Raw genomic sequence first — 26,222 nt, 5'->3', positions numbered from 1 at the left:
TTTCAAAGTTGCTAGTTGAAGAAGCAATGTTTTAAAAAATAATCTGGAGCCAAAATGCAAGAATAAGAAATCCCACAACATGCTATGCAATCTATAAGAAATGCATTCTAACAGCCCTAAACAAAGTTTTTACCTGCATAAGTTGCTGCTTCAATTTCTGTATTTCTGAAATGTTCAGCTCACTGAATAAGTCAGACACAGGGTTTAGAGACTCTCCTTTCCTTAAAGTGGGAGTCCGATAGTCTCCATTCAGTTTCACAAGGGGCCCGTGGACATGCCCATTCATTTTGTCATCATTGTTCGGTTCACTCCCGTCCTCGGCAAACTTGAGTCCATCTACCGAGATGCTGATATGGTTATCACTGAGGGTGATGTACTGGGACAGCTCCTTCCGCAGGTTGTTCTTTTGCTCCCTTTCATTTTTCAAGGTCTCAAGGGCTTCTTCCAATTGGTGCTCAGCGATCTCTTTCAACCGGATGGCATCTTCCAGCTGGCTGTTCAGCAGCACCGTCTCCTCCTCAAATCGCTTAATCTCATGCTTTAAGCCTTCGTACTCTACCTGAATCAGATAGGATAGAGAAGATTCAAAAAACTAAAATTTGCGTCTTATAAAACTGCCATTAGACAAGACATCAGTCTACAAAATAAATCTAAAAAGCACACAGTATACACACCCTAAGATAACATAGGATGATTTCTTTAGAAATTATATATAAATATAAATTCAATCCTTAGCAAAGATGAAAATGTGTTTGTTTTAGGATTTCTTTTGTGGGGTCCAATGGTCAAAAGGGGGCACTGTTGGCCTAATAGAACAGGGATTTTTTTTTTCCTTTAGTAATTGTTTTTGTGTTTTTTTTTATCCTCACCCGAGGATATTTTTCCATTTTTTGTACAGATAGAGTGGGAGGGAGAGAGAGGAAGGGAGAGAGAGAGAGAAACATCGATGTGAAGGGACACATCGAGTGGCTGCCACCCGCACGACCAACCAGGGCCGGGGACAAACTGCAACCGAAGTACGTGCCCTTAGCGGGAACCGAACCGAGGTCTCTCCGGACCGCAGGCCGACCCTCTAACCGCTGAGCCAAACTGGCTAGGGCTCCTTTAGTAATTGTTTATGAGAGTATTCACAACCAAGATTTCATCATCACTATTAGTTTGTTTTAATTATTAATAATGAGGTAATTTTATACCCCCAAAAAATTAGTTAAGAGATCACAATTAAGAACATAATCTCAATAAATATTTAAGAGTAAGATGTAGAAGCAAAATAAAAATTTATGTGCTTAAGGATAGAATCTGGAATAACTATACCAATTATGCAATAACATATATATTATATTGCTATCAATGTGATATTCTTTTGAATTATATCAAGAACCTGTTCAAACATTCTCTTGATCACGAAAGCACATAGGTGAAAGATTTCTACTCTAAACCAGCACACTTTCCTTGGGGCTTTTTCTATGGCACTTATCACAGGTTGCTTTTCAATAAATATTACTACACTGTAATCTCCTTAGAAAGAGGAACTACACCTAGGTGTCCTTCTCTGCAATAAATATTTGCTGAACAAACTATTATGAATGAAAAAATAAAGTAGAAAAAGTAATAATAAAGTCATTATGATATGAGATACTAATATTAACTATGTGTTTAGTTTTAAATTTTAGTATTTATATTAGCTTAAACTTGTATTTTTAAAAAGATTTTAAAAACTAAAAAATAGAGATAATAGACCATTATTATTTTCATATATTCTAGTTCTCCCCCACCCCCACCATCCTTCTTCACATAATCTCAACGCAATGGCTTGTCTTACAAAGGTTAGGATAACAGTTTTCAATATAGTTTTAGTTAGGATGTAGGTTTGGCTGATGTAACAGAGACCTAAAATAAGAGCGACTTAGTTGAGACAGAAATTTGTGTCTCTATCATGTAACCATATGGAGGTAGTCAGTCAAGGATCAGTAGAAACCTCTGCTCCATGAGGTCATTCAAGAACCAGGCCCCTTCTATATTTTTGCACTACCTCCCATTTTGGTCCATATGGTCTAAGGTGGCTTGCCATCTTGATCATGTTCCAAGCAGTGGGACAAGGTAAGGGGCATACCTTCTCCCTTTAAGGACATGTCTCAGTGGTTGCCCATATCACTTCTCCGCATATCCCATTGGCCAGCACTAGTCATTTGACACTTGGTTGCAAGGGAGGTGAAGAATCTAGTGTTTACTCTGGGTAGGCTAGTGTTCACTTAAAAATTGGGTACAACATTGAGAGAAGGGAACAATGGATACTGATGGACAACCAACATTTACTGCTATATAGGGTCAATGGAATTTCACAGGTCCATAATAAAATCATTCATAAGAGTCAAATCATAGAAGTTACTTGGATTAACAGCATCTTATATCATGGTTTCTTCCAGGCCTGCTTATATACTACAAGTCATCTTGATCCTTACCTTCTCCTTTTTTCCCTGTGGACAATGCAGGACACCTCTTTGCAAATCTTTGTTAGTATTTCACCCAATCCTCTGATGGCCCCCAGGGTATGTGATAGCTTACATTTGCAGACATTAATTTAGTTTGCATTATAGTTCTTTTATTCTTTAATCCCTGTTGAACTGATAGCCTAGACCAGGGTTCTTCAAACATCACTGTGTCTTCTGGACCAAATCCAGCCCACCACATATTTTTGTAAATAAACTTTTACTGAAACACAGTCACACTCTTCTGTTTACATATTGTCTATGGCTGCTTTACACGCCACCACAACAGAGTGGAGCAGTTGCAAGAGAGACTGTATGGCCTGCAGAACCTAATATATTTACCACATGGCCCTTGAAGAAAAAGTCTGTCGACTCCTGGGCTAGACCTAATGACATTACTTTAGTGTGCTTTGTAAGGTTTTTAATTCTGTGATTGTTATTCAGCTGATGTTCGGCTTCCTGTAAGACCTGATCTCTTTTTATTTGGGCAGCTTCACTCACTCCACTCACTGGTTCAAGCTCCTAACATTCACCCGGATATTTTGTCTTTCTCTGCTTAGTCAAAGGCTGACATCTGGCAAACTCTTGTTCATCCTTTGTGACCAAAATCAAGAATCGAATCCTAACTCCAGTCCTGTTGACCCACTCAGGCTAACAGCTCACTCCTTTACGGTGCCATGATTGCAAGAAGGTGTCATGTGATTACGTCGAGCCCCGGCAAACTGAATGAACCAAGAAACAGGATGAGAAGGCATTTAAAAATTTGTGTCTGATATTTTATAAACAGCATCAAAGTAGTTACTATGAGAAAAAAAAACATCAGTACTTTGTTGGGGCTCCTTATAGCAACCATAGTTTAGTAACTCTTTTTATTTTTGACAACATGAGGGTTGGGAATAGGTACCATAATCTTTCCGAAGTCAGGAACCTAAAGATCTTAAAGTGGCCCTGTATTGCCCACCTACCACATAGCTTCAATATGCAATTACATGAAGGCTATGAGTGTATAACCTGCCTACCCTAATAAGCTCTTGAGCCAGTGACCATGTCTTTTGTCCTTAAAAAGTACATGGTCTCATAGAAAAATACCCTGGAAATGCTGGTTCAGTGAAATAAAACTGACTTGAATATGTTTCCTCCGTCTCTTATGACCTTATTACCTGATATAGAAATATATTCCTGGAGGAAATTTTTTCATAACAGAAGTATAATTGAATTATTAATTTTAACAAGGATTCCCAATGCTTAGATAACACATATTTGAGTGCTTTAGTTCAATGTGAGATATTGAGGGAAATGGGATTTATTATTTCTCCTCCACTCCCACCACCAACTTTAAAAATTAAAACTAACATAATTTCCTGCCCTGTGTTAAGTAATACTGCAACCAGGCCAATTTTCCTATCCCTCATCCCCAGTACCAATACTGGGACTAAGCATAAACAACTGAGCAGTTCACAAGGAATACTCGCCCTGGAAGATGAGCCCCAACTCAAACAGCTTCCACAAGACGCTCACTTTGTTGTATGTCTAACTAAAAGCTTTTAGTCATAAACTCAGTCTATCCCAACCAGTTTGTCACCAGGCAAAACCCAGTCCAGATTCTAAAATCCTATGAACACCCTTCCCTAAATCTCCCATTCTGAGACATTACTGGTTTCTCATGCAAGAGGTCTAATAATAGCTTTGCTTCATCAGTGGATTTTTCTGGTGGTCAGTCGGGGAACTGAGGTGGACTGGATCTCTTTTTATGACTGCTGCTTCTTCCTACACTTCTTTATGTTTTAAAAAGCATAAAGGTGAAAAAAGCGCTCATAAGGTTGGACTTGATTTCATTTTGGACACAGAACCAAATCAGCACACAGAGGGATGTGGCTCAAGTTTTCAGTCAACTTTCTGATATTCCCTATAGTTCATATTTAGGATCACTTATAAAAATTAGTTTGGTTAATTATATTATCTTACATTTCCTCTCTAAGTTGAACAGTGAATTTAAAAACAATTTATTCATTCTTTCAACAGGTATTTATTTCGTGCCCTCTATGGGCCAGGCTCTCTGCTAGGTGCTATATCATAGTGGAGAGAGATGGAAAATAAACAAACCAATATATAGAAATGATAAAGGAAGTAAAATGTGCTATTTAAACAACAATTATTTAGAAAATAATTAATAAGGAAAATGAACCTTCCAAAGGAAAAACTCTTCTGTCCTTTGAATGAAGTATTTTACAATGCTAATAGCTTTGCTGTTGAGAGGAACATCAAACCAGGCTGCAGAGTCTATTTTGTAAAGGGCGCTTCCCTTCAAAGCAACATTCAGACCGATTTTGGGATCGAAAGCCAACTATCATCTGTTTCAAATATAATCTGTGGCATAAATTATTATACTTAACACTTCATTAATTAAAAAGAGAGTTTATAAAAGATGTAAACTCCGGTAAATAAGGCCAACAGTAGGGAAAACAAAACAAAAACAACAAACCAGTATTTCCTTAGTTGGGAGAGTCTCGTGAAAGGGCAGCGCAGCCATTAGGGAAAGAGCCAGAATGGCCCTCTGTATGGAAAATTATTTCAAATTAATTAAACTAGACATTTAATTGGGAAATTATCACATGCATCTAACAAATAAAGTTAAAGAGATGTATACATTTTCCTATTTGCTTTTTTTCCCAAACTTCTGAGGTAAGCACTGGATTCCCATGTTCAATTACCGGTAGAAGGGCACCGGGAAATGTCAGCAGCGGTCTGCATACGGATCGCACAAAATCCCCCAGAAACGGCATCTGAGTACACACAGGATACTTTGGCAGTCTTTCAAGAATACCTAATACTGGCCCAAATTAACCTCCTGAGTACATGAGTGTGCCTCATGCAGCGACGGGGGACTCCACGTGGGCTGTCTGGTCGCACTCCTGCCCGTGCAGAGAGCAGAGAGGGTTTTAGGAATCATGAGTAGCAGCCACTTGACGTATTTGCACTTGAAGCAAATATGCTTCAAGTCCTCCACATACTTCATGAGCAACCAAAAACAAAGCAAAACAAAAAACCCCAACAAATAAAAAAAAAATACCTTTCTTATTTTAAGAAGTTTCCGAGAAGCACCGTTTACAAAACATTCTTTTAAGTCCGATTTTCTCCACTGTGAGCTCAGTGACCCCAGTCGAGTCAAGAGCTGGAATGCCCATGGTACCGAGTCCTCTGCGCACGCGGGGATTCGGTGCTTCCCGGGGAGGGAATGAGGTAAGGGCACACGATGATACCCCGGTAAGGCTTTTCCATGGTTTGACGCCACTCCTGGCACGCCCTAAAGACTCTTGTTCCCCCACGTTCCAACGATGGGAGGAAATGGCAATGATCAGAAATCACATTTCAGTTGTATCAATACCTGGATTTTTCTTTTTCTTCTGGATATGTCCTTTCTCCTCTTAACTATTATTGATATCTATGAAAACCAATAATAGTTTGGATAGAGCTACCAGCTTGAGTAGGAAGTAGAAACAGAAGCATACATCTGGGATGGCCTGTAAGTTTACTGAGGGCAAGACTCCTACCTAAGGCGTTCATCTTTCTAGCCTAGCACAGCACCTGCGCACAGTGTGCAGGCCTGACCCGAGAGGTTATAATAGCGTTCAGACCAGAGCAGAGGTTGTGGTTGAGGAAGTACCTTGAAAAGATCTTGAACATACAATCCACCTTTGCTTATGATAAAATTGTGTTCATAAATAAAAAAAATTGTATTCATAAATAAATTCTTCTAAAATTATAGACTCAAGAATACTATAATTAATAACAAGAAAATTAAGAAATTAAGCTGGGCCTCACTACAAAAAAATTATTTAAATAAACGCATGCAATCTTTTTAGTCAGGTTACAGCTGAAAAAAGAAAGCAGGTATTTTCTTTTTCTTATAATTTTGTTCTTATTGATTTATATATCATAATCCCTTTCCTTATATGATGCAAATGTAATGTACAGAGATGGAGGGAGGGATTAAGTATGTGTTATACTTTTATATGATTGGGAGAGGGGGAGAGAGAGAGACAGAGACAGAGAGAGAAAGAATTTCTGGGAGACCTTCAGCTTGTAGTACAAAACAAGCTTTTAGAGCCAGGCTTTCAATAAGTTGTCAGGTTAAGTCATTATAATACATATGACTTACTCCTGAAATAAATGAACACAGAGTTAAAGTATAAACTAAAATTGTTCTTATCCAATGAAGCTTTATCGTAAATTATACTAATTCTAGGTTTGCCTTCTAAATCTTAGCTAAAATAGAAGGGTTGGGAAATTCCAGCATATAAATATTAGAGGGAGATTTAAGGCAAATTTTGACAGGTTCTTAGCTGAGAAATAAAGAGATTTATTTCAGAAGATGTGATCCATCTGGAGTATAACCAAACAGCTTCTTTAAAAACCTTACCTGGTTCTGCTTTAACGTGGACACAAGTTTCTGCAACGTGATATTTTCTTCTTCCAGCTCAGTGTAGTCCTGAAGGAGGCGGGCCTCCCGGAATTTATATTCTCGTATTTCATCCTTCATCCGTATTCTCTGTAGTTCCCCCATTTCATTGTTCTGAAACAATATAATAAACCATCAATATAAAACTTTCTTATTCTAGATATTCTGAAGTGTAGATAAAGTCTGGGTGGTTAAAAATGCTTGTGTGTCACTTAACGGGGATACACTCTGAGAAACGCGTCCTCAGGTGATTTCTTCGTTGCGTGAACATCACAGAGCGCACTCACACAAACCTACACGGTCTAGCCTGCTACACACCTAGACTATATGGTACAGCCTCCTGCTCCTAGGCTACAACCTGCACAGCATGTTACTGCACAAAAGCAACACAGAATAAATCAAGTCCATGAGAAAATGATCCAATCAAGGGACACAGTAAATGCAGGCTATATTTTATAAAGAAAGCTACAAGATGTTATGCTGCTACTGGCATAACATGGCACACTGTCCTACAGTACTGTTTTTATAGAAGTAGGAAGAGTGTACTCTAAAATAATGATGAAAAGTACAGTACAGTGAACATAGAAACCAGTAACACAGTCATTTATTATCATTACCAAGTATTATGTGCAGTGCATAACTGTATGTGTTACACTTTATATGACTGACAGCACAGTAGGTTAGTTTACACGAGCATCGCCACAAACACATGAGTAATGTGCTGCCCTACTATGTTAGCACAGTTCTGATGTCACTAGGCGAGGAATATTTTTTAATCCTCCCCTGAGGATATGGTTTTTTTAAACAGATTTTAGAGAGAGGGAGAAGGGGAGAGAGAGAGAGAGAGAGAGAGGTGAGAGGGAAACATCACTTAGTTGCCTCCTTTATGCATCCCAACCAGGATCAAATCATCCCACCGGGATTGAACCTGCAACCTAAGTATGTGCCCTGACCGGGAATTGAACCTGCAACCTTTTGGTGTATGGGACGACGCTCCAACCAACTGAGCCCTGCAGTAAGCTCTATTATAATCTTATAGAACCACTGTCACACATGTGGTCCATCATTGACCAAGATGTTGTTATGCAGCACTTGACAGTACCATCATTTCAAAGCAATGATGATATTTCAAAATACCTGCAAGAACTGAGATGTGGTATGAAAATATTGATCACAAAGGAACAGCTGCTGCTAGGTTTGTTGCCTACATTTAATTGGAAGAAAAAGCTAAATTTCAGTCTGAGTTTAGTAAAAATAGAGATGTATTTATTTTTCCCATCCAAGTTTCTGAACATCCTGAATTCTATCCACAGACCCCCAGGACCCAGATTAAGAAACTCTTCTGCTTCTACTTGTTATTTAGGTCTCAGTTCAAATGTCATCTCCTCACGAGACCTTGCCGGAACAGCTAATGCAAGACAGCTCCCATCTTTACTCACCGTTACCCTCTGAGTTATTTTACAGATCAGGGTCTACCACTGAATAGGTAATTAAAAGTAATTGTTGAAGGAATAGCACTGACCATTACTTGAAATTGGGTAGTTACTTACCATTTACACATTTTTACATTTATTAAGTTTCCTTTTTCATCTGAATATAATAAACCTTTCTGTATTGTGCATCAGTGTATTCTAATTTCTGGCACATTTTGGATCCTCAAAACCATGGAATGAATAACTAAACAGTAATACAAATGGTTAAACACAAAATTTAAAAAGAATGTTACTGCATGGATAGTGGCTTTTTAATCCTGCATTGTTTTAGAGTGGGGAGCAAAGGGAGAAAAAAATACTTCAAAATAAAACCTGTCTCAATTTGTGAAGTCACTAGATGTTTAATTCTTCTTCAATGGTCTAGTGACTTGCAGATAGAAACATTACTTTATTCCCTGCTCCCTGGACAATACTTTGAGCATATGTGTTCAAAAGTATACAGTAAAAAAATTATAGAGTTTGGCAATATAGACAACTTAGAATATTACATTAAATTTATTTTTCAGAAACATGAAACTTTGATATTTTTCTGCTTCTCAAAAGATCTACCATAACTAAGTGAAACACACACACACACACACACACACATTCTTTTCCTTATTTATACGTATAAAGATCTGAGGAAGACCAGTAAATTAGATGCCAATAATTTATACAAAATTATAAAGAAAATGTTAAGATACAAGAGTTTCTGTAAAATGTGTACACATTGTAAAAAATGTAATGAGCAAAAGCCTAGCTCATATACACTGAAAATTAACCATAATCTTATATAGTAAGATAGTAAATGTCAAGATAATTTTAAGACCACAGCAAAGCTAATGAGGATCACTAACAAATAACCAATGAAAATTCCTGATGCTAATTAAGGAAAAGCTTGGCTGGGAAACGGGTTCAGTTGAAAGGCCTGCTAGAATAAAGTACACATAAGACCAGAGAAAGAAAACTGGTCTTATTTATTGTGCTAGAAATCCTTGTTTTGAATTGCCAAAGATTAAATTCTATGGGCAATGTTCTTTGCTTCCACAATAAACTTAAAAAATTGCTACTATGATTTTTTTGCACCACTCATCAGACATTCACCTCCCACAATTATTTTCTTCCTGGCATAAGATGGTGCTGGACTCTATTAAAATATTCCATCAAGAGTAATGAGCGTAAGAACAATAAAGCACGAGAGAAAGGGGAGAAAATGGCACAACCAGGGCCGCTGTAGCCTTTGCCTTTCATCTCTGGAGACCTGAGCCCCAGCTCCTCCTCGGGGGAGAGGGGATCAACCCGAAATGTGTGGCATAGACTATCCTCATTATTTTCATTGCACCTGAGCATAGCAGCATTTTAAAAATTCTATTTTAACCAATAGCAAAAGGATTTCTTTATGTAGGATTAGCAAATTCCCTCTACTGATGTCAAAGAGAAAATATAAACATGAATACTTAACACCGCACACAAGAGTCATGTATAAAAAGTAATAATGCCTTCCAATCACATGGCTCTTCTTCTTTTATAAAGTAATTATATTCATTGTCACATTAGAGCTTAATAATAGCTTGTGTCAGATAGGTGAAAGCCATTCCAGTTTACTCATCTGTATAAAATGGGGATCTTAATAGTTACTACTGTGAGACTTTATTTTTTTTTAATTTTTTTATCCTCACCCGAGGATATTTTTCCATTTTTTGTACAGATAGAGTGGGAGGGAGAGAGAGGAAGGGAGAGAGAGAAACATCGACGTGAAGGGACACATCGAGTGGCTGCCACCCGCACAACCAACCAGGGTCGGGGACAAACTGCAACCGAAGTACGTGCCCTTAGCGGGAACCGAACCCGGGTCTCTCCGGACCGCAGGCCGACGCTCTAACCGCTGAGCCAAACTGGCCAGGGCTACTGTGAGACTTTAATGACAATACATGGGGAAGTGAGCAGGGGAGACAGACACACTGGTAATTCATGGTCACAGAACAAGTGCGGCTACGAAGGTTCACCGCAAGGCTGAGCAGTCAGTACTCCTGGGAGAGGCAGGGAGAGCTCTATAAAGGAAGTCACGTTTGAGCAGAACCTTGAAGGGCAAGAAGAGTTAACTAAGTGGACAAAGAGGAGGATAGACTTTCCAGCCAGAGCTCAACTTCTGAACAAAAAGCAGAGTGACATTTGTGTTGAGGGCAGAGCTAAAATACCCAACAGTTGATGGATCATTTCTTTCGGGCACCAGCGAAGATGGAGCACTATAGAAAAGAGAGAAATTCAGAAAAATCTAGAAAATTGCTCATTATTTTCAGCGTATGCCTAAGTTTGGTGTGAGTTCATACGATAAAAGGCTAAATCACAGATTAGTGTTGTTAACCTATGAGACAGTGGGAGGGACCAAAATGTTTTCAGAGCTTGGAACCTTCAAAATGCTCAACTTGGCTGTGGTTTCGGAAATATGCAGTCTCATGTGGTTGGAACAAAGCAAGAAATTCTAAGTTAAACAAAGGAATCTGGGGAGCCAAAGAATCTTTTAAATGAAGCAGTCACGTGGTCAGACCTACGTTGTGGCAAGTGACTGCTGAGGGAGGGAGGGGGCAATTATGAAGAAGAAAGAACCACAGAGAACAAGCTAAGTAGCTGCTCCAACAGCCCAAACAAAGTAAAAGAAGATGAGGAATGTTGAGGAACGTCTCAGAATGAACAGGACTTGGTCATTGACTGATGTGTTAATAAACAAACAAACAAATAAACAAGTGAACAGAGAGAGTATGGTAAAAAACAACAACAATGGCCTAAATGAGGATTGAAAAATGCCTGGATACATTTATAAGAAAGAGAGAAATTTTCTAATGAAGTGAATTGAGAGTTCATGATGTCCCCGTAAATAATTATAAGTAATGTTAATTGGGCTAGTTGAAGCGGGAATTCGTGAGCTGTGAGTGGATAAAGGAAGACAGCTGCTCTGGTCCGGGTGGAGAAAGTGGGAGAGAGAAAAGGATGGGGAATTCGGTACTGGCTCCCCCAGAAGGCCACCACTGCCAGGGAATGCTGGCAGTTCAAAACCGGAACACGTATTTTCCTTCCTTTGGTCAAAAATGAACACTTCTCTTGTTGGAGAGGCGTGGACAGTAATTCTCTTGGCTGCTCCCCCCATCAAGAATTCTCTGCACTGGAATGCCTGACCTTCAGTAGCTAGCAAGCTGAAGGACACCGAGGGATAGAATCACACTAAGGCGAGACCTACTGCTCTAGCAGGCAGAAGTGTGGGCTTCACAGTTCTTGAGGAGAGCTATCAGTGAAGAAAACAAGATATCCAGAGCACCAGAGAGTCAGCATTTCCAAATGCAACCCAGACTTAAGACCTGGGCAATCACTAGAAAAACAGGCAGGGCAAGTTTGAAGTGTGACTTAAAACAAACATGCTCAGCAAGAAAAAAGAAATATAAAGAGATTTGCCACGGCTGGGAAAAAGTCATGAAGGAGAGAATTATGACTTCGGGACAGCATGTTCCATAGTGAGTTCTGAAGCAGGGTAGTTCTGTGCAGGGTTACGAGGAGTCACTCAAACATACGCCTGGGCCCTGGCTGTTGTGGCTCAGTTGGTTGGGTGTCGTCCTGTGCACTGAAAGGTTGCAGGTTCAGGAGCACATACCCAGGATCTATCATCCATCTCTCTCTCTCTCTCTCTCTCTCTCTCTCTCTCTCTCTCTCTCTCTCTCTCATCAGTAAAACACATCCTTGGGGGAGGATTAAAAAACAAAACAAAACATACATTTGGGAAATATTAGTTTAAATAAAGTTACATATTTCTTTGTTATTCTGAGCCCTTAATACGCTCGTGTACACTGAGATTACGTCAGAGCAAGACATAGTATGCCGCATGTGCCGAATTTACTTGACCACAAGATCTCTGCCTTTTTAAAGGAGCCTTCTGAACAATCCACCGGCCGATCATTGGAAAACGTTACTCTGAGACAATAGAAAACGACAGTGCCCATCCAGATGGTGAGGTAAAGCACCAAGCTCCTTACAGCCCAACTCCAGCTCCCTTCCAACTGCCCAGGGCTGAATGGCTCATCAGATTTAAATAATGGCATGAAATTCAAGCAGAGGAGTGGAGAGGTATAAAAATGAGTCAGACAAGATGATTGGGTCTGACTGGCAATGAGTGAGTGACTACACAGAATAATAAAGCTGTAATGAAACCAAGACTCCGTAATTCTTACTATGAGGTATATGCAACCTTGCTTTGAAAAACGTGGCACCACGAAGGGTTAACTATCCTAGACCGAATCTGAAGCAACACAGGCTACTTTCCCAGGGGATAGCTGCCTCCATTAGACTTCAAGGACTGATCCATTTCACAAGCAGTTCACATTTCAATGCCTCCTTGCAAACATTTATCGTTAGCAAAATCTTGACAGCCACATAAAATCTGCCCTTTCATTGTACATGCATATTTGAAATAAATGGCACAAAATAAATAATACATGATTGATTTTCTTACACCCTGATCTGTAGTGTTTCCTTCTCTTAGTTGTATAAGGAATATTAAAATACAATTATTTTTCTAAGTAAAAAAAGAGTCTAATAAACATTTACATTGCATCTTAGTTGGGTGGAACACGTATTTAATAGGAATGCTTTTTGTGTAAGTTATTTTTTTTTTGTATCAACTTTATTAAGATATATTTCACATATCTATAATTCACCCATTTAAAGTGTACATTTCAATGGTTTTAAATATAGTCAGTGTTGTGACCACCAACAGAATTAATTTCAGAACATTTTTATCATCTCGAAAGAAAATTTTGTACCTTTTAGCTATTGTCCCACCCCACACCCCCACCCCAAGCCCTCATCCCCTTCAGCCCTAGGCAGCCACTAATCCACTTTCTACTTCTTTCTACTTGCCTATACTGGGTGTTTTGTATAAATGGAATCATATAATATGTGGTCTTTTGAGACTGTAAGATTTTACACAGTTTGATTGCTGCTGACAAAATATTTGTTTTCTGAAGTCTATGGACAGATTTATTGCAGCAAGAAACATACTTCACACTATTATCAGCAAAAGACTGCACTGGGCCGGCGTTTTCCAGCACATACCAGATCCAGTAATCGCGATATTACGTTTCACAGGCATGCTCATTTACATTTCACTCAATGGACTGCAAGTTATTTTTTAATCAATAAAAATGTGGTCTTGTGACCTGGTGTTATAACGTGAATACACTGATTCCTTTTGGAATGAGCTTTTGCAGATATATAATATGGGAATTTTCCCTTTTCTATAATCAATCTTGAAGTCAGGAAACCAAGATCATTTCCCTAAATAGTCTAGTTGCTTCTTACTTAATTTTTTTTTACTTCCTTGATTTTTCTCTTTTAAACTTCTCATTTGTTAATTTAAAGATGCCAAATACCATATTAAATGATGGCATGACAGTTTTCTGATAGTACCTCATTATAACTATGAGTATACATGCTGCTCTGATCATACAATTACTAAAATAATTAACTGGAAAAGGGAAATTTAGGTACTACACTAAATAGATTTAGAATCCACACTGTGCAATAAACACGAGGGCTGGGTTCACAAATATTCCAGAAGTAATGTGATCTCTTGCAAATACTCTTTCACCTCAGCTTCACAGACTTTATTGTGACCTTGCTTTAAAATGGTCTAACCCAAGAGATAAACAGCATCAACAGCATTGATTATGATAAGTAATTTCAGTTCTCATCACTGTGGGAATACACTGTATATAGATTTTTATTGAGAGGAGACATCATAAAAGGAAAAGAAGTGAACAAATTGAAAAGTTATGAGGTCCCAGTGAGAGGTAAACAATGTCAGCGAAGGACGGGGCCACTGGGCAAGCTTGCAGTTCACTTGCAGTCAAAGGTAGCCTGATGCTCATCTCCAGGGACCCCTGGACATTTGTGACTGACCCTGGGCCAAGACAAGGATGAAGTGGACGAACTAGTGACTTATAATGAAAGCCTGAAACTCCATGACACACACTCTAGTTTGTTTCTATTATTTGTAAGAAATTTATAAGTGGATGGTTGGTTCTTGGCTTCTTAGATTATATTGTCTAATTTAACTATATGAGCAGAAGGGTATATGAGACATTTTTGTAAATTTGAGTCTTGACTTCCCTGAACACTGGTATCTCGGGTGTATTTTATGGTTCACGACCTGAACACACAGCATATATCACGAGATTAGGAACGGGCCCTCGAGCTACGTCTGGAAATCTGAGACCTCTCTCTGTCGCCTGTTTTCTTTCTCCCGCTGCACCACATCCTTCAGGTGATCAAAGCTGAGGCGGAGCAGCGTCTACCCCCCAGAATGTGCCCTTCTGGCATATGGATTGGCATGAAGCCAATCAAGTTCGAGCACACTCAGGAAGAGCCTTTGCCTCCCCTTTACTGGCTAAAAGAATTCAGGTAGGGGACTGTACCAGGATGAGAGCTATTACCAGAGATAACTTTCTATATCAGAAAGACTAACCTGCCTGGCATGGCAAACACCTGCCGACCAAGCATTTGCTCTTCTCTCCTTCCTGCGAATTATCTTCCTCCCCTTTGGAGCCCCAGGCCCCTGCCCACTTCTCCTTAGCTCAGGATGGTACATAAGCCTCAATGACCTGACTTGTGAGGAGTCTCATATTTTTATGAGGCTCCCATATGTATGAAATTTGTTTTCTTCCTCTTAGTCTGTCTTAATGTCTATTTAATTATTAGACCAGCCGAAGAACCTAGAAGGGAAGAAGGGAGAAGTTTTCTGCCCCTATACAGCCTTGTGTGACTATACCCTTTGGCATCCTGTGAGTCCCTTTGAGGATCTGAGCCTGTCTAATTTTACTGTCTAACTTCAGTAAAAGCAAACAAAACCAGAAACTGAGGGCAGGAAAGTGGAGCACAGTTATCATGAATTCCAGCAACTGCCCGGGAAGGGAAGACACTACACAGACGACGAGAAGGCGCAGCCTCCCCTCCTCCTATCTCGGGAACTCGGGGGAGACTGAGCTGCTCACCAGCAGGCAGTTTATACACATCAGCCTGGCGTGAACCAGTGTCGGGGATACACATTGCGTCAGAAATGTTGTGTCTTCCTAAGAGAATATTCAAAGGCATTTTCTTCACATACTCTGTAGCAATAAGAAACATTTGGAGCAGAATATTTTTCTACAAACTGTATCTTTGCAGATAAACATCTAAAACCAAAGAAAGTACTATATAGTGAGAAAAACAGAAATATTTGAATACCACTCTCTTAGAAGAAATTCAGTTTACATTTGAAAGATAAACATACATATGTATGTATATATAAGTGTATTCAGTAACATTTTTCCTCCTTGGCAGGTGAGGGTAAATAGATTCTAAGTCTGTGGTTTTCTCTTTCTTTTACACAGAAACTGCTTTATTGTCATTACTTATTTTACAATCACTCAAAGTGGGTTTTTCGATCAATTACTGTGCCTTTGAAATAGGAACACTTGATTATTTAATGTTTTAGTAAAACCTGTTTTAACCACAGACACATGACTCATCAGACATAGGAAAGAATATTCTCAGCAAGAGAATGTTATGATTCAGCCATATATTAACTAATATGTATTAGTACTTGGTAATTAAACATACAGTATAAGTAGTTAAATAAAAAGAATTTGTACTGTATATTGTACTATGATAGTGAGTGAATTGAGGCGCAGAAAGATTAAGGGGTGGGGGTAGGGTTCAGAGGTAGGAAATAATTGCTCTAGGTTTTGACACTGGTCCCCCAGATTCCTAAGTCTGAGCTACTGTGTATCATTAAGACTCCCTGACTTAGACACTCAGGCAGAAAGCCAAAGAAAACAGACTGAAAGGAAAATAATAAAATAAAAAAGGAGAAGATGAAGAGTTCTCTGTAAAAAGGATTCCTAATTTTCTGGCCTCCAGACGCAGGAGGAGGCAGGGAGCACTATGAAAACAGAGCGAAGGGTCACAGTCTTCGCTCCAAGTACAGTCTCATTTGGCTCAAAGGAAGGACACTAATTCAGGAAGAAAATGGAGTGTTTGGGGGATGAAAACGAGCCTTACCTCCTTAGAGATTCAAAGGGTCATACTGGAGCTCAAAAGATGGCTCCCTTCCCCCAGCCCTGGGAAAGAATTTTGGGGTGCGTGAGCGACTGTCTTCTCTTGGCACCTGCTGGCCGGGGCTCCTCCAGCCAGCCTGCACTGCTGGGAGAACAGGATGGCTCCGGCTGGTGAGCGACCGGTGCCTGTGTGCTCTGGAAGACCCCACGACCACACTGCATACATAGGGTCCCTCTCAGTTTGCAGAGAAAAGAAACTTTTATAGCAAAGAAAGTCTACTAAGAAGGCCTTTCATAGAGACAAAACGGCCAGTGATGTATTTTTCCCTGCCCTGAATTTCAATTAGTATCTAATTGAGAAATGTCTGCAATTACCCTGTGGGCTAAGGCCAAAGAAATATTATAAAATGTATATTAAGAATCACTTTTAGCCAAATGAATTCTCTGTGTGTGGCGCGGCGGGGAGGGCATATTTCAAAAGAATATTTTGTTGGAGTTTCATATTTTTAAAAATCCTTCAGAGTTTTGCCTTCAAACTCCTTCCTGATAGTTACCTTTTTGCTTTGCCTATTTCACATTTTATAGAATTAAATAGTAAGATACAATATGTTCCACCATTTAACTGAAGTATGTGTGAGATATCTTTGATTCTTTGGTGGTACTTCATTATTTAATTCCTCCTACATCTAACTTGTATACACTTTCAGTAAAGCTCACATTCTCCAGAAACAGTTCGATTAATGGACTTTTGAAATATGAATTTTTCAGTGAGCCAGAGCTGCTTTTTGAAAAGAATCAGCCATAGCAAAAATATGGTATCAGTTATATTCAGATATTCATGATACAGTATATTATTTATTACTGTTTATATATTAAAGTGTAAGTAATGATATTTTAGACTAATCACAATTATGAATTAACATATACCTGGGGCCCATGTGACTGGCTTAAAACAAGTCAATTTTAAGCAAACATAAAATTAAACAGTGTTTTTCAAAAAAGCAAACAATTTTAACATATATTCTGAATGAGTTATTGACCCGTGTCTCAGTCATAAGATTTATTGTTACATCAGAAGACAAGTTCCAAGTGTTATAAACCCAGAGAATTTAAAATGTCATCTATAAAACTGTTAAGCATACAAAATGATGCACTAAATATTTACCTATCTTTGATGAAATAGTTTTCTATAATTTTTCTTTCTGAATAAAATTGAATTAGAAAGCTATAAGGTTAGACTAGTAAAAATGGTTTTTGCATACAGAACACAGCCTATTAAATCACTCATCTTATAGTTCCTATATAGTACTTAGGCCTGAAGAACAATATGCTCTAAGTTTTCACAGTCTAAGAAAATAATTTACATAAAAAAATAAACAACTCCTACTATTAAAGTCTGGGAGACAGTTTTTATATATATATTGCCTTAAAAAAAAAATCACAACAACATTTACTTTAAGTCCAAAATATTATGTATTCTTTTTTTTAATTTATTTTGTTATCCTCACCTGAGGACATTTTTCCATTTTTTTTTTTTTTTGTTTAGAGTAGGAGGGAGAGAGAGGAACAGAGAGAGAGAGAGAGAGAAACATCGATGTGAAAGGAACACATCGAGTGGCTGCCACCCGCACTACCCACCAGGGCCGGGGACAAACTGCAACTGAGGTACATGCCCTTAGCGGGAACCGAACCCGGGTCTCTCAGGACCGCAGGCCGACGCTCTAACCGCTGAACCAAACCGGCCAGGGCTATTATGTATTCTTAAACATGTTTCCAATATTATATTTTAAATAAGTCTGCCTTTCTAATAGGATGTTCAATATTAATATATAGTGCTGTTTAAATGTAATTACATTAATTCTAGGGAAAAGGAATAAATAATGACTATTTGGAGTCATGAACATGTTGATAACTGAGGTCATCCAAGTGCGGTCTGGAACCAAGAGCATCAAAAGCACATGAAAACGTCTCAAGCCCCACCCTAAACCTAATGAATCAGAAACTCCAGCAATCTGTATTTCAACAGACTCTTCTGGCACACGCTAAGTTTGACAACTACAGGCCCAATTAAGAAAAATCAATTTACAACAGCTTACATTCATCCAGGAAACAGATGCTCAGAGTAGGTTGGTCCATTAGCTATTCAATGACATCAACTGTCTAGAAATTACAAACAAATAAATAGGATAGACAAACAATAGAACAAAATAGAGAGCCTAGAAATAGACTCACATTTATATTAAAACTCTAAACAACAGAGATGTCAGTGCAGAACAGTGGGGGAAAGATAGGCTGGATGAAATTATACGAGAATATATTTATGACTTTGCAGCACAGAATTTCTCAAATAAGAAACAAAAATGGCTTACAGTAGGGAAAAAGAATGATACATTTAACTACATTAAAATAGTCCTGTTCATCCAAATTTCATTTACAATAATGGAAAAGATAAGCCTCTAACTAAGAATAGGTATTTCTCACACATACCGATAAAGCTTTGCATTTAATATCTATTCATTCAACAACTATTCATTGAGTGCTTATCACATGCCAGACAGCATTATAAGTGCTAGGGATATAGTAACCAACAATAAACTACAAAGATCTCTGCTCTCTTGAACTTACATGCCTTGCTCACAACAGATATAATCAATAGGTAAATTGTGCACTTTATTTATATAAATTATAGATAAATTATATACCTTATGTATATACACAGGGACCCAGAAGAACAAAGTTTGGAATATTGGGGACTAGGAAGTCTGGAGAAGAGGTATATGGATTTTTTTTTTAATTTTTTATTGATTTTAGAGAGAAAGAAAGGGAAGGAGGGAGGGAGGGAAACATTGATGTACTAGAAAAACATTGATTTGTTGCCTCTCATACGCACATCAACCAAGGATCGAACCCACAACCTGGGTATGCGCCCTGACTGGGAATCGAACTGGTGACCTTTTGGTGCATAAGATGACACTCAACCAACTAAGCTACACCAGCCAGGGCTGGATGAATTCTTGGTAGTGGTCATGTAGTGCGGAGATCTTTGAAGTGAATGTTAACACTTATCAGAGAACATCTAACCAGGAAGAGACACTAAACAACCAGGGAGACAGAATGATGTAGACAGCTGACATCAATCGCCAGCCTCTGTCACCAGCCACTCTGTGCTGACACCAGGGAAACATGAAGGTATTAGGGGGCTCCTGTCTGAACATAACAGAATTCTAGTCTCGGCCAAGGTTCCCAGGGCAGGGCTCAATCCAGAGTGACTGAGGTATTATTCGTTAACTTCTTGCTCATTCTAAATTCTATTTCATCTGTCATATCTTGAATTTGGGGCCATAGAAGGTCCCAAAATATCTTTTGGATGATGAGGTTCAACTGATGTTCTGGCAGCTCACACGAAAAAGGATGTCTAAGAATCAGGTGATAAGTAAGGAGGAAATGAGTTTTTAGAATGTCAACCATTTGCTATTACAATAGAGAGTCACTATGCTGAAAAGAATATCATTTGTTGTAAAGTTGACAATTACCAAATTTTAGTAAAATGTGAAAATTTTGAAGAATATAATTTCAGTAGTGTTTCTCAGACAAGAAAACCCTCCAGGAGATCCAATGCACTTTTTGATGAAATGACTCTCATCCCCATCTCCCCACCACCACTGCTGACGATAGACCAAATCAATAAGTAAACTGTAAAATGGACTGTTTACGGATGATACAACTATGGGGCTAGACCTTAGATGGGAAATGACCGCTAGCACAGAAATAATGTAAACAGAAATGGCCTCTGTGCTTAGATGAGGAAATCTGCATATATCATCATTAAAACTTGAATCCAATTTGTGAAAAGCCATGGGAGATCCTAACAGACTGTGGCTGTAAGAACGGATGTACAAATAAATGGAGAGAGATGACACGCTCATTCACCCTTCTCCTAATAGGCTATGAGAAGATGTGTGTTTGGGGGCGGGTAACAGTGTACATTCTTTCTACTTCAGAATTTCCGTATTCATTCTAATTCACTTAAGCAGGAAGGGAATGAAAGAGACTGTTCCTGAAGCAAACTGCGGACAGACTGAGAGTTTGCCAGCAGAACCTCTGCTGAGTCACGGCCCTGAGTCACGGCACTGCAATTCCCAATCAACAGAAGAGCCAATTGTGTGAGCTTCAAAGTCTCCGTTTACAGTTCACTTATTTTCTGTCTCTTAACCAAGACACTTGAATGGGAGAAACCGCTTTTAGCCATGGCGAGTTGACAAAGAAAGGACTTAAACTGTCATGATAAATAATTAGAAAGCTGGATAAAATATGTGAAATAGCTGATTTCAGACATCGGATAACAGGCCTGTACGGTCTGTGATCTCTAGAAGGGAAACAGATGAGATGAGCCCTACGAACACCCCAACTTTCTGCCTGCAGGCAGTTTATCATGTGCGGGTGTCAGGAGGGGAACCAGAGAACCCCACCGAGGTGAGGATGGAGTCAGGAAGCTGAGGCGGCGGAAGTGGAGGGCAGAATTACATAGAAAGGACAGAGCTCTGTAGAAAAGACCTCCGGAAATCTGCATAAGGGTTTCCTTGAGTCCTTCCTGTGCACCAGGCGCACATGCCTATAGAAAATATTATGCAAAACACTGGAATTACAAAGAAATGTAGGACAAGGTCTCTGTGGTAGTGATTTCCTTTCCTCCTCTAGATAATACCTACAGTTCTTTCATAATTTAAAAATTTTTATTTTGTAAATAAACTTTTTTACTGTAACAAACATTATAACTATCAATTCTATATGTATTTGATTTTTATGGCAGTATTGTAAACATATAACCTTTCATTCCTTTTATTAATTGAACAAATACTCATTGAATACATACAATATACAAGAAATAATGTAGGTTCTGGTGATACCATTGTGAAAACCTGGTTATTAATTAGCAGGAAAGGAGCAAAGGGGAGCCTAGATAATACAGGTGTGCCATTTGTACGGCTTTGCCAGGAAGCTGCAGTTAAACTCTCTGAGTCTATTTCCCACAGATCGATGGGGGAAGGGACTGGACAAAGGCAGTTTAGCCACATGCCTAGTAAGGTCTGGGTGACATGGGAAGATGCTTGCCCATCAGTCACACCGGGGAATAGGTAACTGATCAGAGGAGGCGTGGCCACTGCAAGGGCAGGAAGATTTGACAGTTAAACTCCTAAACAAAGGGAGCTCTAGCGCTTGGCTCTCCAGGCCTTCCTGCTCTTGCTGCTCAGAGCTGACTCCTGGCTTGCGGGGCTCTCATACTCTGCACTCGCCCACATGGCCCACTGCCATGTGAACCCCCCTAAAATGGGTTGTGATTAGTTTGATGCTACACCGGCTGCAACCCCACCACGGAACAGGGCTTTGCTTCTCGCCCTGCTGAATTCCCAGAGACCCTTCTTCCAGGACTGGATTAAGGGAAATGGGACTTTAGAAACTGAGGAATACAACTCCAGGAAACTAAAGCCTTTTGCCACATCTCATCCTCCTGTGGGGGCCTCCAGAAATGCTTATTCCAGCAGCGCCTCCAAAACCCCACTCCCACGAGAAACGGAGAACGGCAATCCATGCAATTCTCTAGTAACACTGGGATTACAAAAAGCATAGAACACTGTCTCTGTCTTAGAGAGTTTATAATTTGGTGGGGGAGATGTGCTTAAGAGTTGATAATATGGGAATATTTATTGAATCCTAATATGCAAGTACTGTTCTAAATTATGAGTACTTTACATATAGTAATTCAGTTACTGCTCACATTATGAGGTAGGAATTATTACTATCTCAATTTTATAGACAAATAAATTTAGGCACAGAGAGATCACATAGTTGGCTTAATGACATACATTCTGTAGGTGGCAACTGGCCTCCAGAATAGTGCTACCAGACATTCTTGCCTGGTACTTAATACATCTGAAACCTGTATAATTTTATTAACCAATGCCACACCAATAAATTCAATAAAAAATTAACTATTCAATAAGCGCTTACTGGGGGGAGGGGTCTCCCATATGCAGAGCACTCTGCCAGGAACTGAAATTTAATTACATATAGAAACATCCCTAGTTTCAAGATATTTATAGTTTATAATATATGATTAACATTAAAACAGTTATTATGGATTAATATCTGAAAACATCTATAATATACCATATGACTTCTGCAGGAAAAAAATGCACTGAGTCTCACACAATTTACATATGAATTAACTTTAGGAGTACTTTACTGCCAGGTAAGAACTGACTCAATAATGTGTTAGATATAATTGAGCAAGCACTCTTTTACTTATTAATAATTGAAAAATGATTTCATATTCTTTTCTACTATATTTTTATTATTTAAAAATGTTCAATTGTGAAATGAATGTTCCTGTGGTGTTGCACTGTCTCCCACTGTCTGCGTTTCCAAGGCTGCCAGAACAGAGGGCACAAACCGGGTGGCGTGGGTTCTCAGTTACCGAAGCCGCAGTCTGACACGGAGGCGCTCTGAGGCCCACGCTGCTTCCAAAGGCCCCACGGAAAAGCCTTCCTTGCCTCCTCCAGCTTTGGGCGGCCCCCAGCATCTCCTGCGTGTCTGGTGGCAGCAGAACTCCAATCTCTGCCTCCATCTTCACATGGCCTTCTTCCCCGTGCCTCTGTCTTCTCCTTTTCTGTCTCTTATAAGGACACCTGCCACTGCACTTAGGGCCCACTCTAATCCAGGATGATATCATCTCAAGATCTTCACCTGCATTACATTTGCAAAGACCCTTGTTCCAAGTCAGGCCACATTCTGAGGTAGCATTTGTTAGCAGGTGTAGGACGGTGTGACATATATTTTGAGGGCCACTATTCAATCCACAAACCCCTCTTCAATATTCTTATTTTTTTGTTGTTTTGCAAATGCTAAGAGTAGTAGAAGCCTGAAGGAGGCCAATGGCCAGGATGTAGTGAAAGACTTGCTAGGAACAGGGGCAGGGATGGAGAAGGAAATGGGAGAATGAACTGGAAAAGCAGGAGGAAATAGAGATACGGCTGGCAGAATAGCCAAGGAGTTAATGACTGTCTTCTTCTCAGCCTCAGAGGTATCAAGGAGACCAAGAACAGAATAGGCAGAAAAGGAGACAAGATGAAGATAAAAACAAGGTCAAGGTAGTGGAGAAAGTTTGGGAAGCGTGTTCAAGGAATCTCGGTACTGAGCTGCATCTGCACCGTGATGAAAGGGTGTTGCAGGGAAAGCACACACAGACAAGGGTGAATAACCGTGTTGTCTAAGCTCAGGACCCAAACAGGGGTCCCATGTAACAGTAACAACCCATACATTCCTGGCTCTTGCCTCTGCCAGCTATTCACCTCATCCTCATAATTATCTCTGGAAGTTTCTCTTAGTTGTCCTTGTCCCTCACAAATTAGTCCTGTCGAGGAACTCGCCATGTCCCTCCTCTCCTGCTCTGACCCCATCCAGCCACGCCCACTGCTGGGCTCCACTGCCTCCCAGCTGGCACACAGGGGCCTCATGAAGCCCCTCCTGCCAGGTCCCACCAGCCTCGCGGTCTGCTCAAGCTGAGCACACCTGGTGCCAGTTCTACGTAGGTGGTCGCCTCTCTCCCAGGCAGCAACGCCATGGAATGTCAAGACGCCACTTTCCTTCCCTTTAGCATTCCTTTTGCCACTTGGTTTTTCCAACACTGCTGGGTCATGGTGGCTGACAGACTCTGCTCATTGTCTCGCCTTCCCCATCCCCACTCCCTACAGCATGCCTACACCTACTGCATGCACACACAACAAACGGCCATGAGACCCACAGAGGCCTGAGCAGGACACATCTGAGTGACAACCAACCAGAACTGCCCTCTGACGATGGACACATTTCTGGGTCAAGGGAAGGAAACAATCAAGGAAGGGATAAGAGAGAAATAAATGATTATTACTACTTACTCTCTGTGCATCTAAGTAGCAGTTTTGGATAAGTCCCTAGCATAGGGCCACGCACATAGGTGATCAATGAATAGTTGTTAAGTGAATCCACTGGAACCAATCCTGTGAAAACCACGTGCTTGGGCCTCCCTTCCACAGCCCCCATCCTTCCAAGAACTCTCCTTCCTGTACCTACAAGAGCACTCACATTTGCATTACACACTCCCCAGCCCAGCCAGGGAATTATATTTTCAGTCAGAATTCTATTTGCCTAAAAAGCTATTTTGATTGAAACAGAAAGTCAGATAAAAGAAGACCTTCCAGAGAAACTGCCTCTCTTCACAAGTTTCCTTCTAATCTTTTTTTTTTTAAGTTTTTTAAAATAAAGCCCAGCCAGTATGGCTCAGTGGACTGAGTGTTGTCCCATGGACTGAGAGGTCCGGTTCGATTCCTGATCAGGGCACATGCCCAGGTTTTGGGCTCGATCTCTGGTGGGGAGTCGTGCAGGAGGCAGTCAATTGATGTATCTCTCTCGCAGTGATGTTTCTATCTCTCTCTCTCTAAAATACCAATAAAAACATATTTTTAAAAATTGCCCTAGCTGGTTCTGCTCAGTGGTTAGAGCATCAGCCTGCAGTCCAGAGAGACCAGGGTTCGGTTCCCGCTAAGGGCACGTACCTCGGTTGCAGTTTGTCCCCGGCCCTGGTTGGGTCGTGCGGGTGGCAACCACTTGATGTGTCCCTTTCACATTGATGTTTCTCTCTCTCGCTCTTCCTCTCTCTCCCTCCCACTCTATCTGAACAAAAAATGGAAAAATGTCCTTGGATGAGGATAAAATAATAATAATCATAATGAAAAAATAAAGATACTTTGTCTTGAAAGGGAAATCTTACTGGGTTTAAAACTGGAAGCCCAGTGAAATTGAGCAGATCCCAGCTATATCACTTCCTCGTGATTTGGCCTTTGGCAAGTGAGTTAACCTTGTTAAACTGCAGCATTCTGATCAGATGTAAAGTGAGGATAATTATCATATGTACATATGAGAGGACAGCTGTGAGGATTAAATTGGAGCAATAATGGCAAATCCTTGGTATAGTGCTTTGCACACAGTAGGTATTCAAGACATGCTAGCTATTGTTAATAACACAGACACATGCCAACATTGATTAAGGGCAGCACTTCAACTGGCCTTTTCCTGCTGATTTTGTCTTCTTGAAATCCAGCGAAACATTTGTACAACCCAGCTGGCCCAGGCAGCAATTGTGATCGGGCATCAGGGATGTCTTATGAGGGATGACATTCAGCTGAGACCTGAATAATGAGAATGCTCTGGCCATCTGGGACAAAGCATGGCAGAGAGCGAACAGCAAGAACAAAGGCCCCCTGGAAGAAGGCAGCAAGGAGGCCACGTGCTGAAGCTGTGCAGGTGAAGGGAGGGACACAGCACATTTGGGAGGTAAGAAGGTGACCGACCGTGGCCTTGTAGAATTATTGGATACTTTCTCCAGTTCAGTACTTCATCATTAGAAGATTTTTAAGCCAATGAATAATATGGAATAAACATGAAATATTTACAGAATAAATGAGAATTAAAAGGGTCACATTCGCAATTATACCTTTACTGCTTTAAAAAGAGATACAGCTTTGGCATGGAGAAAGCTTTTCCAAACTCTGCCAGACAACTGATACATTGTGGCTGCTGTGGACTGAACTGTCTCCCCACCCCCCCCCCCAATTCATAAGGTTGAAGCCCTAACCCCCAGTGTGATCATATTTGGAGATGGAGCCTTTGGGAGGTAATCAGAGTT

The 26,222-nt window shown here is 40.0% G+C and overlaps 1 protein-coding gene across 5 annotated transcripts in view; it reads right to left on the bottom strand.

Annotated features, from left to right (window-relative positions):
- The window catches only part of BICD1 (BICD cargo adaptor 1), a 203,157-nt gene that overhangs the window by 48,700 nt on the left and 128,235 nt on the right, over positions 1–26,222 (bottom strand). For all 5 annotated transcript variants that reach the window (XM_036252106.1, XM_036252107.1, XM_036252108.1 and 2 more), the window contains exons 3-4: positions 6,910–7,062; positions 134–559 (exon numbers count right to left, since the gene is read on the bottom strand). In XM_036252106.1, coding sequence (XP_036107999.1) covers positions 134–559; positions 6,910–7,062 — 579 coding nt within the window. The remainder of the gene's footprint in view (positions 1–133; positions 560–6,909; positions 7,063–26,222) is intronic.

The sequence above is a fragment of the Molossus molossus genome, unplaced genomic scaffold (genome assembly GCF_014108415.1).
Source record: "Molossus molossus isolate mMolMol1 unplaced genomic scaffold, mMolMol1.p scaffold_m16_p_10, whole genome shotgun sequence".
NCBI classification, from domain to species: Eukaryota; Metazoa; Chordata; class Mammalia; order Chiroptera; family Molossidae; genus Molossus; species Molossus molossus.
Note: the sequence above shows the minus strand (reverse complement) of the source record. Positions and strands in the feature narration are given on the sequence as shown.